This window comes from Leucoraja erinacea, chromosome 33 (assembly GCF_028641065.1).
Source record: "Leucoraja erinacea ecotype New England chromosome 33, Leri_hhj_1, whole genome shotgun sequence".
In the NCBI taxonomy this organism is placed as follows: Eukaryota; Metazoa; Chordata; class Chondrichthyes; order Rajiformes; family Rajidae; genus Leucoraja; species Leucoraja erinaceus.
The window spans coordinates 18,764,272-18,778,644 of NC_073409.1; the positions used below are offsets into that span (position 1 = coordinate 18,764,272).

General features: G+C 46.8%; 1 protein-coding gene across 1 annotated transcript; it reads right to left on the minus strand.

Moving 5' to 3' along the window:
• Positions 1-11,827: 11,827 nt before the first annotated feature.
• LOC129712494 (mesoderm posterior protein 2-like) lies at positions 11,828-13,367 on the minus strand. Its single transcript, XM_055660958.1, has one exon. It carries the CDS (start codon positions 13,011-13,013, stop codon positions 12,294-12,296), a length of 720 nt encoding a protein of 239 aa, XP_055516933.1. The 5' UTR covers positions 13,014-13,367; the 3' UTR covers positions 11,828-12,293.
• Between the last annotated feature and the right edge of the window lie 1,006 nt (positions 13,368-14,373).

The window sequence follows — 14,373 nt, forward strand, 5'->3', positions numbered from 1 at the left end:
CAACAGTACGGGTCACGGGTCGTGACCTTGACTGCCGTGCAACCTCCCTATAATAACATTTAAAAGACATTTAGACAGGTACATGGAAATTTTAAGAGAAACAGTATGGAAACCGCCCCTTCCACACCGATCGTTCACAATAGTTCCGTGTTATCTCATTCACTCCCTATACATCAGGGCCAATTTACAGAGCGAATTAACCCACAAACCCACATGTCTTTGGGATGTGGGAGGAAACCGGAGCAACCGAAGTAAACCCCCTCGGCCACAGGGAGAGGGTGCTACACAAGCAGCACCTGAGGTCCAGGATTGAACCCAGGTCTCTGGCGCTGTGAGGCAACAGCTCGACCAGTTAGCGCTTTGCTCGATATGAAATCACCTTTGAATCCACACTTGATCTGTAAACATTTCAGCTTTGAAGTCAGAAAAAATGATGGAAAACTGAAATTAAAAAAAATTGCTAGGTAATATTAGCTGTCTCGTGGTGTGTTGTGGTGTGTTGTGGTGTGTTGTGGTGTGTTGTGGTGTGTTGTGGTGTGTTGTGGTGTGTTGTGGTGTGTTGTGGTGTGTGTGTCGTTCACAGTCTGTGTTAAACATCAATAACATAAAAATAGCTGGAAATATCTGAAAAAGCAGAAAAAGTCTGGTTGTGTATCATTTCACACCTCTCCAGTAATGAGTTCACACCGTGTGCCTGGGACCATTTCACACATTCATAAACCCTGTTTGAACAAGTGACTGGGGTGACATGTAGGTGAGAGGGCGTAAAGCTGGGAACTAAATAGTAGTAAAGCACGCAGGCTGCCTCTAAAGTTTATAGATTTTGTGGGTCTCAAAGCAACTGTCTTCAGTTTAGTTTATTGTCACGTATACCGCCAAGGTGCAGTGAAAAGCTTTTGTTGCGTTCTAACCAGTCAGTAGAAAGCGGACAGTTTGAAGAAGGGTCTCAACCCATAACATCCCCCATGCCTTCTCTCCAGAGATGCTGCCTGTCCCATTGAGTTACTCCAGTATTTTGTGTCTATCAATACATGATTACAATCGAAGAAAGACACAAAATGCTGGAATAACTCTGCAGGACAGGCAGCATTTCGGGTTGAGACCCCTTCTTTAGACTGAGGACTTCTTCAGACCAATCAGTCTGAAGAAGGGTCTTGACCCGAAACGTCACCCATTCCTTCTCTCCAGGGATGCTGCCTGTCCCGCTGAGTAAAGGGCCTGTCCCACGAGCATGCGACTCCCATACGGCTCCAGCGATCGAAGTGGGACCGGCCCCGCGAGGCCGTAGGGCTCAAGCGACAAGGTTAGGTCGCGCTTGCCGCATGCAGTCGCATGCTCGTGGGACAGGCCCTTTACTTCAGTTTTTGTGTCCATTATTCTGTTAAACCGTGCTGCACCCATTCCAAAGCCATCGCATCCTTCCAGTAATTGGGCAACCAGACGTCTGGGAGATGTTTTGTTCATTGTGATTTTTAATTTAATTTTTACATCATTTCTTTTACTTCAAAGCTGATTGTCAAACATTTTCACACTTAGCGTGGATTAAAAGCTAATTTCATATTTAGCAAAGATCATTAATTAAGCATAATTAGTCTTATTCCATTATGTTAGAAAGATGCAGCGTGCTGGAGTGCAGATTGGACAGCACCTCTGGAGAACGGATAGGTGATGTTTCAGGTCTGGACCCTTCAACAGATTGCTTGTGTTTGGTTGTCATAGCAATAACCCGAATGTTTGACATAAAGTTAAGGAACACTGGGTTAGAACAGCTTGTGTATCCCTTTATTCCACAAGTCATATTAAGAATTAAGAGCCAAGAGTGTTTTATTGTTACATGCACTGAAGCGGAACAATGACGTTTCTTACTTACAGCTATTTTTTATTTCACAAAGTGGGTCTGTAAGCACAATACTCAACAGATAATATGATAAACAAACACAAGAAAAACGTAGGCACAAAAATACTGGACTAACTCAGGCAGCATTTCAGGGGAAAAGGAATAGGTGACTTTTTGTTCAGACTCAAAGATAAAGAGGAGGGGGGGGTGGGGTGCGGGGAAACTGGAGAGGGAAAAAGGCTAGCACGAAAGGGGAGCAGTGAGAGGAGGTGTTGCAGAACTTCTTCAAAGTAATAAAAGGGGGATGGGACACAGATACAGCAGAGGTTTGATACAAAGTATAGATTCTTCTTCAAAATCCCATTTCCCCCCAGCAAACATTCCCAACTGGGAAAAGCACACGTTAGCTACTAAGCAACTTTCCTTCTGCTCAATCCTTTCAGTTTAGTTTACTTTAGTTTAAGGATACAGCGCGGAAACAGACGCTTCGGCCCACCGAGTCCGCGCCGACCAGCGATCCCTGCACATTAACGCTATCTTACACGCACTCGGACAATTTACAATTATACCAAGCCAATTAACCTACAAACTCTGTACATCTTTGGAATGTGGGAGGAAACCGAAGATCTCGGAGACAACCCACACGGTCACGGGGAGAACGTACAAACTCCGTACAGACAGCATCCGTAGTCAGGATCGAACCCGGGTCTCCGGCGCTGCAAGCGCTGTAAGCCTTCTGTAAATCGCCCCTCGTGTGTAGGAAGTGGATGAAGGTCACAGAGTCACAGAGTCATAGAAAGATATGAAAAGTTTAGAGATACAGATTGGAATCAGTCCCTTCAGCCCATCCCGATCCACACCATTCATTGGCCACCCATTCACACTAATTTTAATTAACACCATTTTGGCATATATAGAAAGTGGATGGGATAGAACGAGTGCAAAAGGGTTATTGATGGTCGACGTGGAATTGGTGGGACAGACGGACAGTTTCTATATCCCTGTATCCCTAACCGTGAAACTTCTCTCCATGACCCTGTGACCCTATACTTGGAGCAGTACAGAAATCTCTAAGGTGAATGAATGAATGACACTGATGATCACTGTGTCATGACGAAAAACGTTTTCACCCAGAGAGATGTGAATCTGTGGAATTCTCTGCAACAGAAGGCAGTGGAGGCCAATTCATTGGATGTTTTCAAGAGTTAGATTTAGTTCCTAGGGTTAACGGAATGAAGGGATATGGGGAGAAAGCAGGAACGGGGTACTGATTTTGGATGATCAGCCATGATCATATTGAATGGCGGTGCTGGCTCGAAGGGCCGAATGGCCTACTCCTGCACCTATTGTCTATGTTTTTATGTTTCTACGTCACAGTGAGATTCTTTGTTTCATATGCCACAAGTGTGTAAAGAGTCACCATTTTGGGAGCCGCAAGGTACAATACGATACGATGCTGTACGATACGATAAAACTTTATTCATCCCCGGAGGTAAACTGGTCTGCCAACAGTCACAACGCACAACAAGGTACACGGAAAAGTTGAAAATTAAAATTTAATTAAATATGAAAACAAAAAGAAAAAGATAAGCGACTGTACACAAAAGTGCTGGAGAAACTCAGCAGGTGCAGCAGCATCTATGGAGCGAAGGAAATAGGCGACGTTTCGGGCAGAAACCCTTCCTCAGACTGATGGGGGGTGGGGGGAAGAAGGAAGGAAAAAGGGAGGAGGAGGAGACCGAGGGCGGTGGGATGGGAGGAGACAGCTCGATGGTGAAGGAAGGGGAGGAGACAGCAAGGGCAAGATAAGTGACCGTTGGCCGGCTGCCTTGCGCACAGCGCCTTCACCGGAATGACCGGACAAGCAAACAAATGCAGGCTTATCCCCTGGGCAGAGGATTCTAAAACCCTGACCCCCCAACCCCCTTCCCCTTCCCCACACCAGGTCCCCCTTTGTTGTCCCACCGTCCTTCACGGCCGTCCCTCCACGCCGGCTCTCCATTGTCCCCAATGCTCCCCCTTTGTTCTCGGCAGCCCCCCCCCCCCCCACACTTTTATTGTTTTTAATTATTTTATTATACAAATACTTTTATTCAAAAAAATAAATATAAATATACAAATTAGCACAATCAAAGACTGCCTATGTTGACAGTTTTACAAACAAACCATCATCAAATTAATATAACGCCAACGTTATCAACAAAGCACTCCACACCCCGCGGCAACCAGCGATCACGGAAGGCCTCCAGCGCCCCCGTAGACACCGCGCGAGTGTTCCCTCTCCGGGGACACGTGGGCATAGACGTTGGCCTGGAAAGGGGCAGGCGGTCAACCCCAGTGCGGCCGTCGACTGCCTGCTGCTTGGACCCGCGAATTGCCATCTTGGCCAGGCCCAGGAGCAGACGGACAGGGAGACTCCCCCCCCCCCTCCCTCTCAACCCTCCCCCCTCTGTACCGGGTGCCCAAATATCAGGAGTGTGGGGCTAAAATGTAGCCAAAAACTTGAGGAACAGCCCCTTTCAGATAGTCGAACAGGGGCTGCAACCTCACACACTGCATGTAGAAATGGAACACGGACTCTTCCTCGCCGCAGAAGTGACGGGCGGCTGGCGAGAGTCCGTGAACCGGCTCAAGTACATGTTACAGGCCACAGCCATGCGCGGCACTCCCCACGCTGGGTACCCCCTCGTTCTCAAAGAGTTGGAAGGGGTCACAGGGACAGGAGAGGAGGGAATTACGGTATAAAGCTTCAAGGCTGCTTTGTCAGCTGAAGGCACAGTCATAGATGACAAGGCAATCTGTGCCCCCTTTGCCGGCGGTTATGTCCGCGCCCGGGTGGTACGGGAGACGGACTACGCACTGTCCACGGGCACCCTGGGGGATTTCTGGGACCGTTGGGCATCGCGTGGGGTTGAGTGTATCCTGGACAATATAATGGTTTACTTGGTATATTAGTTTTGTCTTGTACTATGGTAGTGTGTTCTGTTGTGTTTTATTGTGTCGCAAATACTATTTTAGTGTTTGAATAAGTATTTTTGAGTTTTTTTTTAAAAGCAGTCAGTGCACGACACTGTGTAGGAAGGAACTGCAGGCGGTGGTTTAGATAGACGCAAAATTCTGGAGTAACTCATCGGGACAGGAAGCATCCGTGGAAAGAAGACACAAAATGCTGGAGTAACTCACTGATGGATAAGGACAAAATGTTTAAGAAGGAACTGTAGATGCTGGAAAATCGAAGGTAGACAAAAATGCTGGAGAAACTCAGCGGGAGAGGCCGTATCCACGGAGCAAAGGAAATAGGCAACGTTTCGGGACGAAACGTTGCCTATTTCCTTCGCTCCGTGGATGCTGCCTTACCTGCTGAGTTTCTCCAGTATTTTTGTCTACGATTGATTCGATTTTGGTGGTGTTCACAAGTTCACAAGTTCTAGGTGTAGAATTAGGCCATTCGGCCCCATCGAGTCTACTCCGCCATGGAATCATGGCTGATCTCTGCCTCCTAATCCCATTTTCCTGCCTTCACCCCGTAACCCTTGACACCCGTTCTAATATTAAACTCAACTCAAACAAAACTCTGAACATTAATAGCCCATTGCACCTTATCTGCTTATTTATGAATGTATATATATATTCAATGGTATATGGACACACTGATCTGTTCTGTATTTATTTATGCCTACTATATTCTGTTGTGCTGAAGCAAAGCAAGAATTTCATTGTCCTATCTGGGACACATGGCAATAAATTCTCTTGAATCTTGAATCTTGAATCAAGAACCTATCTATCTCTACCTTAGAAAAATCCACCGACTTGGCCTCCACAGCCCTCTGTGGCAATGAGTTCCACAGATTAACTACCCTCTGACTAACGAAGTTCCTCCTCAACTCCTTTTTTTAAGAGAGTGCCCTTTAATTCTGAAGCAAGTTCCTTGCTTTCTGCTGTGCTGCAGGGAGGTGAGACTTTGAGTGGAGACACCACCAGCTTAATTTTAAAGTGGACGATTTTATTGAATTAACACAGCAAACAGAGGCTGATCTGAGGGGGATGCGATGCCTCGCACACACATGTTAATTGGACCATTTTGCCTCATTTACATATCTAAGGAACCCTTTAATTCACTCGACTGGAAAATCAGCAACTACTGAAGGCTGATTCACACCATCAAACCTTCAACTGAATCAGGTCTATGTGCCTCTTCCGTAAACATCACCTGGCTGTGAACCAAAGCTCCGCTCTATGATCTTTGCTGCGAACTGCTTGAAAGACACTGGTGTGTAAAGTGGCATTTAAGTTGCCGATTACCCAATTACCCTCCACTCAGTTTAGTTTAGTTTAATTTTGTTTAGTTTGGACATACAGCGCGGAAACAGGCCCTCCGGCCCACCGAATCTGCGCCAATCAGCGATCCCTGCATGTTATCCTACACATACTAGGGACAATTTACATTTATACTAAGCCAATGAACCTAAAAACCTGTACGTCTTTGGAATCTGGGAGAAACCCAAAGATCTCGGAGAAATCCCACGCAGGTCACGGGGAGAACGTGCAAACTCCGTAGAGACGGCACCCGTAGTCGGTATCGAACCCGGTCTTTGGCGCAGTAAGTGCTGTTAGGCAGCAACTCTATTGCTGCGCCACCGTGCCGCCCTGTTCTTTTTAATTTATTCTCTGCATCTCTGCCAGAAGGCACACTCCCTTGCTAGGCAGCATCTCTGGAGAAAAAGGTTGGATGACGTTTCGGTTTAAGGTCCATATTCAGACAGCTGAAAAAGCAGGGTTCCGACCTGAACTGTCACCGATCCTTTTTCTCCAGAGATGCTGCCTGACCCACTGAGTTACTCCGGCACTTTGTGTCTATCTTTGGTGTAAACCAGCATCTGAAGTTCTTTGTTTCTATATTTTAGCTGCAAGTATTGTTCTCTTTGGAGCGCTAACTATTGAGAGGAGATCCAATGAAGTTATAAATCATCTTCATAAGGTTGGATAGAGTGCAAAGACAATAGTTGTCCACTTCGGGAATACTTCTTGTTCTCAAGGGGATGGAAGTTTGAAGAAGGGCCACTGCCCAAAACATTGTCTATCCATTCCCTCCAGAGATTAGGTTTGGGTTTACACATGTACATCAATACAATCAATTCTTTGTACCGTTCCATACCTCTTGTTTCCCTCTCCCCTGACTCTCAGTCTGAATAAGGGTCTCGACCTGAAACGTCACCCATTCCTTCTCTCCAGAGATGCTGTCTGTCCCGCTGAGTTACTCCAGCATTTTGTGCCTGTAATAGATGCTGAATATGGCGGTGAAGTCCGCATCTCAAAACACTAACCAAAATATAATCACGTTTTTATAGTTTTAAATTTAGAAATACAGCATGGAAACACGACCATATTGAAGGGTCTCGACCTGAAACGTCACCTATTCCTTTTCTCCAGAGATGCTGTCTGATCCGCTGAGTTACTCCAGTTTTTGTGTCTATCTATGGTAACAGGCCCTTTGGCCACACCAAGACCATGCTGGTCATCGATCACCCTTTCAAACTAGATCTATGTTATCCCACTTACTCATCCACCACCTACACACAATAGGGACAATTTACAGAGGTCAATATTTTTACATAACTAAAAGTCTCATCATGTATGTATGTATGTATGTATGTATGTATGTATGTATGTATGTATGTATGTATGTATGTATGTATGTATGTATCATGTATGTATGTATGTATGTATGTATGTATGTATGTATGTATGTATGTATGTATGTATGTATGTATGTATATGTATATGTATGTATGTATGTATGTATGTATGTATGTATGTATGTATGTATGTATGTATGTATGTATGTATGTATGTATGTATCATGTATCATGTATGTATGTATGTATGTATGTATGTATGTATGTATGTATGTATGTATGTTTGTATGTACGTATGTATGTTTCCGAAATACAGCCAAAACAGTACATGATAGTACATGACAATTTCAGGGGTGCCTTACTCACCATTCACCTGCAGTGTGCAGTAGCAAGTTTCATTCAATTTTACAAAGTAATTCCCATTATAAACTTTAATTTACATTGTACCGTGGACGGAACTGCGCTCCCACTAGCCGGGCCCGTCAGCCGCACCTGTGCAGTTGGGCGAGGGTTGCCGAGTCCGCCGCCATTTTCAGATCGCCATGTTGACTGGCGTCACAACGGGGACCCAACGGATCCACGAGTCGTCTAGTAACTTATAAAACCTTTGGGGTGGGAGAGGAAACTGGAGCACCAGGAGGAAACCCACGCGGTCACAGGGAGAACGTGCAAACTCCACACAGAGAGCACCCGAGGTCAGGATCGAACCTGCGTCTCGAGCTGTGAGGCAGTGGCTCTACCGACTGTGCCACTGTGCTGCCACTGTCCTAGCGTGTTGTTGGGGCCGTGCACAATCAGACAAGAGGGGAGTACCCCACCTCTGCCCCAGACAATGCAAAGCCAGTGAGTCATCACTATGTCGTGGGTCCCACTCTTACCACTACGGTTCTGATGTGGCTAGTATGGTTTGCTCTCAGCAATGGCGATTGTGGCAGCACAGTGGTGCAGCTAGTAGAGTCACTGTCTGACAACATTGCACACCCCTGGGTTCAACCTGACCTTAGTGGCTGTTTGTGTGGAGTTTGCAAGTTCTCGCTGTGACAGTATGGGTTTCCTCCAGGTGCTCCGGCCTCCTCCCACGTTAGTTTAGTTTAGAGATACAGTGCGAAAACAGCCCCTTCTGCCCACCGCTACCCCACCGACCAGCGATTCCCACACACACTAACACTATCCTATACACACTAGGTACAATAACCAAAGTCAATTAGCTTACAAACCTGTACGTGTTTGGAGGGTGGGAGAAAGTCGGAGCACCTGGTGCAAATCCACACAGGTCACGGGGAGAATGTACAAACTCCGTACTTCCAGCACCCTTAGTCCCTGCTGGATGTACGTGTCCCTGGCGCTCTAAGGCAGCACCTCTACCTCTGTGCCACCATGTCAAAAATAATGTGGTCAGTAGATTAAAGGACCTCTGTAAAATTGCCCCTCATGTGTAGACTAGTGGTAGAATCTGGGGAGAAACAAAAAGATGGAGTAACTCAGTGAGTCTGGCAGCATCTCTGGAGAAAAGGAATAGGAGAGGTTTTGGGTCAAGGCCCTTCTTCAGACCCTGTAGAATCGGGGGGTGGGGAGGGGAGGGGAGGGAATGCAGGAGTTACTTGAAATTAGATAAATCTATATTCATACCGAAGCAAAATATGAGGTGTTGTTCCTCCAATATGCGTTGGGTGCTTTGCCCCTTATTAGATGCCTGTGCTCCTGAATATGTTGGTACATCTGGAGAGCATTACTCAGTGCAACGCACATACACCCTTGACCTTCCTTTGACAAATTGGGGGCAGAAAGGAAATGTATAACAAGCGGGAAATGTATTTCTTTGCAAGTGTATCCCATTTTTATATGTGAGTAACATTTTGTTTCATTTTTTGGTTTATTTTAGAGATGCAGCGCGGAAACAGGCCCTTCGGTCCACTGAGTCCTCACCAACAAGCGATCCCCGCACATTAACACAATCCTACACACACCAGGGATAATTTGCACTTACGCCAAGTATACAAACCCAAGTCAATTAACCGATAAACCTGTACGTTTTGTGCAGTGTGGGTGGAAACCGAAGATCTCGGAGAAAACCCACGCGGTCACGTGGAGGACGTGCAAACTCCGTACAGACAGCATCCGCAGTCGGGATCGAACTGGGGTCTTTGGCGCTGTAAGGCAGGAACTCCACCGCTGCGCCATCGTGGCCTCGACAATTGTATAATGACGGGTTTGGATAAGTGCAAGACTGGATGCGAATGTTTAGCATTTGTTTGAGTGAATTAATCATCCATACTTTCCTTTATTTAGTAGATATTGGGTAGCGTGGGTGGTGAGAGCAGGTATTGAGGCGGGTGGTTCCGCCAATGTGTCATGACGCGTGGGGTGCGCGTAGGTGATGCACGCATTGCGCACGGTGAGACGTGGGACCGCATGCGGTGGTGCTCCAGGATTTTGCAGTGTAACAAAATCCTCGCGCGCCTCCTGCATGATGTATCGTGTACTCACGTTGACGCATTGGGTATGCACGCTGGCGTCCAGACGTCTCACGTAATTTTGCGTGGTAACGCATGGTTACGTCACCGTGCGTCAAAGTCCGTAACCATGCGTTGCTGCGTGCCACAGGGTATTCTAATGACATCACACGTATCAGACGGCTGTGCTCACGCGTGATTTGCGCACGACGTCGCGCATCACGACGCGTCAACCTATTTTGCATATGACGCGTAAATGAGGCGCAAATGACGGCAAGTGGGACAGGCCCTTTTGGCTTTCTTGGGTGAGCGCTTATCCTGGTGTTAGAACACATGTACTTTACGTTTTAATAGTAATAAACGCGCTCAATAAATGTCACGCAATACAATTCCATTAAAATATGTTTCTGTTAAATTTTAATATAGTTAAGAATATAAAATAGTTTGCAACAAAACAGTGGAGTTTTCATAGCATATCACACACTAGAATTGTTTTACATCTCACAGTTCAATACATAAATATTAAAATAATTTTCAGTATCGATTATTTACAAATGGAGGGATATATATAAATTAATATTATTTTTACAATACATTCTGAAGAATTGGCTTGCAGGCTGAATGTTGTCAGGCAAACCATGAGTCCAGTTGCAGGTCTTCTATGAAGCTCTGTAAAATGAGAGAAAGTTTAGAAATGAGAGATGACATCATTTTAGATCTGATACATTTCTCACCCTCTTCTCTTGAGGTATTGACCTTAGAGTGTTTCATATTGTACCTCATTCAAGAGCGGTGTCCATTTTCCCCATCTACCCCATCTCCTGATTCATTATTGCACTACACCTTAGTAACTACCCCGTGGTCTCACCCCTCACTCTCTCTGGAATCTTCTTCAGTCCCAGCACTGTCTGGTTTAGTTTACTTTAGTTTAGTTTAGAGATACAGCACGAAAACAGGCCCCTCCACCCCCCCCCCCCCCCCCCCCCCCCCCCCCCCCCCCCCCCCCCACACCGGCCAGCCATCTCCGCACATTAACACTATTCTACACACATTAGAGAAAATTTACAATTTACATCCATACCAAGCCAATTTACCAACAAATCTATATGTCGGTTTCCTCCCACATTTCAAAGGTTTGTAGACTAATTGGCTTTTGTAAATTGTTCCTAGTGTGCAGGATAGGAGTAGTGTACGGGGTGATTGCTGGTCAGCATGGACTCGGTGGGCTGAAGTCCAGGCTGTATCTCTAACACTAAAACTAAAACGAGTTCTGCCTGTAAAGCATCTTGAGACATTTTACTATGTAAAAGGAGTACTGGTTGCAGTATTTTAGTGCTCACCCTTCAGCAGAAGCTTGAAGAGGGAGACTGTTCGACTGGAGCAGGCAACACATTAAACCCAGCGCTGGCCTCACTCAGGGCAGATACATACTAGGTGACAACTCTGAAGAGAAGGAATGGGTGACGTTTCGGGGGTCGAGACCCTTTTTCAGAAGAAGTCCCAAGAAGGGTCTCGACCCGAAGCGTCACCCATTCCTTCGCTCCAGAGATGCTGCCTTCCCGCTGAGTTATTCCAGCATTTTGTGTGTATCTTTGGATTAAACCAGCATCTGCAGTTCCTTCCTACACACACTAGGTGACCATCACTAAACATTGATCAGGGACAGGATTGTAGTGGTGTTTCATTCCCTGTTCTTGCCCTGACGTATTACCAATCTTAACAATCTTTACATATTTACATACTAACAATATTAATATATTTACAATCAGGTCTCTTCCCCACGACCCTGACTGCAGTTCAGTTTAGTTTAGTTTAGTTTAGAGATACAGCACGGAAACAGGCCCTTCGTCCCACCGAGTCCACGCTGACCAGCGATCCCCGCACACTTAATTTCACCAAGCCAATTAACCTACAAATCTGTACATCTTTGGAATGTGGGAGGAAACCGGAGCACGCAGAGAAAATCCCCGTGGTTACAGGGAGAACGTACAAACTCTGCACTGACAGCACCCGTGGTCAGGATCGAACCCGGGTCTCTGGCGCTGTGAGGCAGCAACTCTACCGCTAGACTTCAACACCCTCTTGGACAACGAGTTGCAGGCCGGGCTATCTTGGCCAACCTAGCTATCTCTAGGTACAAACATTTCCCCCTTCATCTACCTTCTAATCCTCCTCCCATCGCTGATCTCCCCAGCTGCTGTCATTGCTCCTGTTTACCACGGATAGAGGTTTAGTTTGGGTCAGTAATTGTATGTAAAAACCTCCAGGATTGAAGGCAGGGAGATGGATAGGACAGGTTTGGAGGGATATGGACCAAGCGCAGGAAGGTGGGACCGGTGTGGGCAATGGCCCTGTTTCCACACTGTATCACTCTATGACTCTATGAGATGGTTGACCTACCTGCCCGTGGCTGATGTTCTGGAAGGCGGCTGCCAGCTCACTGTCCCCCAGATAGACCGGGCACTGGGCTGGGGGTCCCTGGTCGTTGGGGCACCAGCCCTGTGGGCCCCCCGTGGGCATCTGCTCGCCCAGGGCCAGCACGTCCGTCAGATGGGCGATGTAGCGGATGGTCAGCCGCAGGGTCTCCAGCTTGGTCAGGCTCTGGGCAGCCGGGGCCACGGACGGGGGGAGGTAGGTCCGCAGGTTGTGGAGGGCTTTGGCCAGGCCCCTCATCCGCAGCTTCTCCCTCTCGCTAGCGCTCTGCCTCTGCTTCCCCGGGTAGTGGCACCGGCCCTTCCTGCTCCTCCGGCCGGCTGCCCCTCGGACATCCCCCGGGGACGGGGGTCCCGTGCCCGAGTAGAGCTCCCGAGCGGCTGGGCAAGGGGCGAGCGGAGGGGACAATCTGCAGGAGCCGGCCGAGGAGATTGGAGAGAGACTGAGGGAGGTCGAGTCGGTGAAGCTGTCAGTTTCGGAGCTGAACGGAGTCCAGTCAGACACCCCACTGGAATCCGATCCAGAAGACCAACAATTCCAGTAGGATAAAGCTTCACTGTCCATCTCTGCAGTGGCCGTCTGCCACTGAGAAAACCCAGCAAGATCATCTGGGAACGTCAGGAACTCTTGACACTGTGGATTCGCCATCTCCATTCTTGCTTTCTGCAGTAGATACTTTCGTTTAACTCCTGACACAGGCTGCTTGTTTGCCACACACACTGACTGACCTGCCAGTAAAGTCGCTGATCCTTCTGAAGTTAAAGCTGCATCTCTGTCCCCCTTTTATTCTGTGCTCACTGCTGGTGAAGTAACACTTTTACACACACCACCTCCACATCAAAGGCTGCCTCCTGACACCGTCAGCCCAGGGAGTGGAGGCTCGAGGTGGCAACGGGGAAAGTGTCGGCTTTTACACCAGGCGAAAAAAAAACGTTTGGTCCAAATCATTTTGATTGCTCCTCCAACATTTTTGTTTAAGTAGAGTTGGTATAAACTTTTACGCAGAGTTGGTATAAATGGACAGAGTTTAGGCCCAAAGCTGAATCTATTCCAGTATTGCAAAGGACAATAACATCGCAAGACAAGTTAGGGGATAATTTTCCAATTGCTTTGTTGCAAGTCTGCATAGTACAGTGCAGTACAGTATGGGAACAGGGCCTTTAAGTCAGCAATGTCCGTGGCAATCATGAGACCAAGAGCAGTCCTAAACTACTCCCTACCACATGGGAGAGACCCTGGGACTGTCTTTGATCAGACTTTACTGGCTTTAGAGACCCTGGTTACACTGTCTTTGATCAGCAGCATCTTTACGAAGGAAATGGCGTTTTTATCGTTGCATTTCCTCGGTCTGATTTGAACCCGCTGAGTTTCTCCAGCTTTTTTGTGTAACCTTCGATTGCATCTATTCCCTTAAACATTGACTATTTCACTGTTCTTTTACAAAGCATGTTCTCGGGGTATCTAAATCTAAATTTTATTAGTTATTTATGTTATGACATCGGATGGAAGCTGCATACCAAATCTCGTTGTGCTTATGTGCAATGACAGTAAACGATATTATTATTATTATTATTAAACATTAATCACGTTATATTCCCTTTATCATATATCTGTACACTGTGAATGGCTTGATTGTAATCATGTATTGTCTTTCCGCTGACTGGTTAGCACGCAACAGAAGCTTTTCACTGTACCTCAGTACACGTGGCTATGAATAAACTAAACTAAACAACTCACCCCTTCTGCCTACAGGTCTGCCTGCATGTGATTTCACTCTCTGCCTTTCCAAACACCTCATAGATGCCACTATCATACACAAGGCTGTTTGATAAGCACATGAATAAGCACAGAGCAGCACGGTGGCGCAGCAGTAGAGTTGCTACCTTACAGCTCTAGAGACCCTGGTTTGATCCTGACTACGGGTGTTGTCTGTATGGAGTTTGTACGTTCTCCCTGTGACCGCGTAGGTTTTCTCTAGATGCTCCGGCTTCCTCCCACACTCCAAAGACGTACA

Coding starts and splice junctions, on each gene's coding strand:
- LOC129712494 (XM_055660958.1), bottom strand. CDS start 13,013: ATGGAGATGGCGAATCCACAGTGTCAAGAGTTCCTGACGTTCCCAGAT.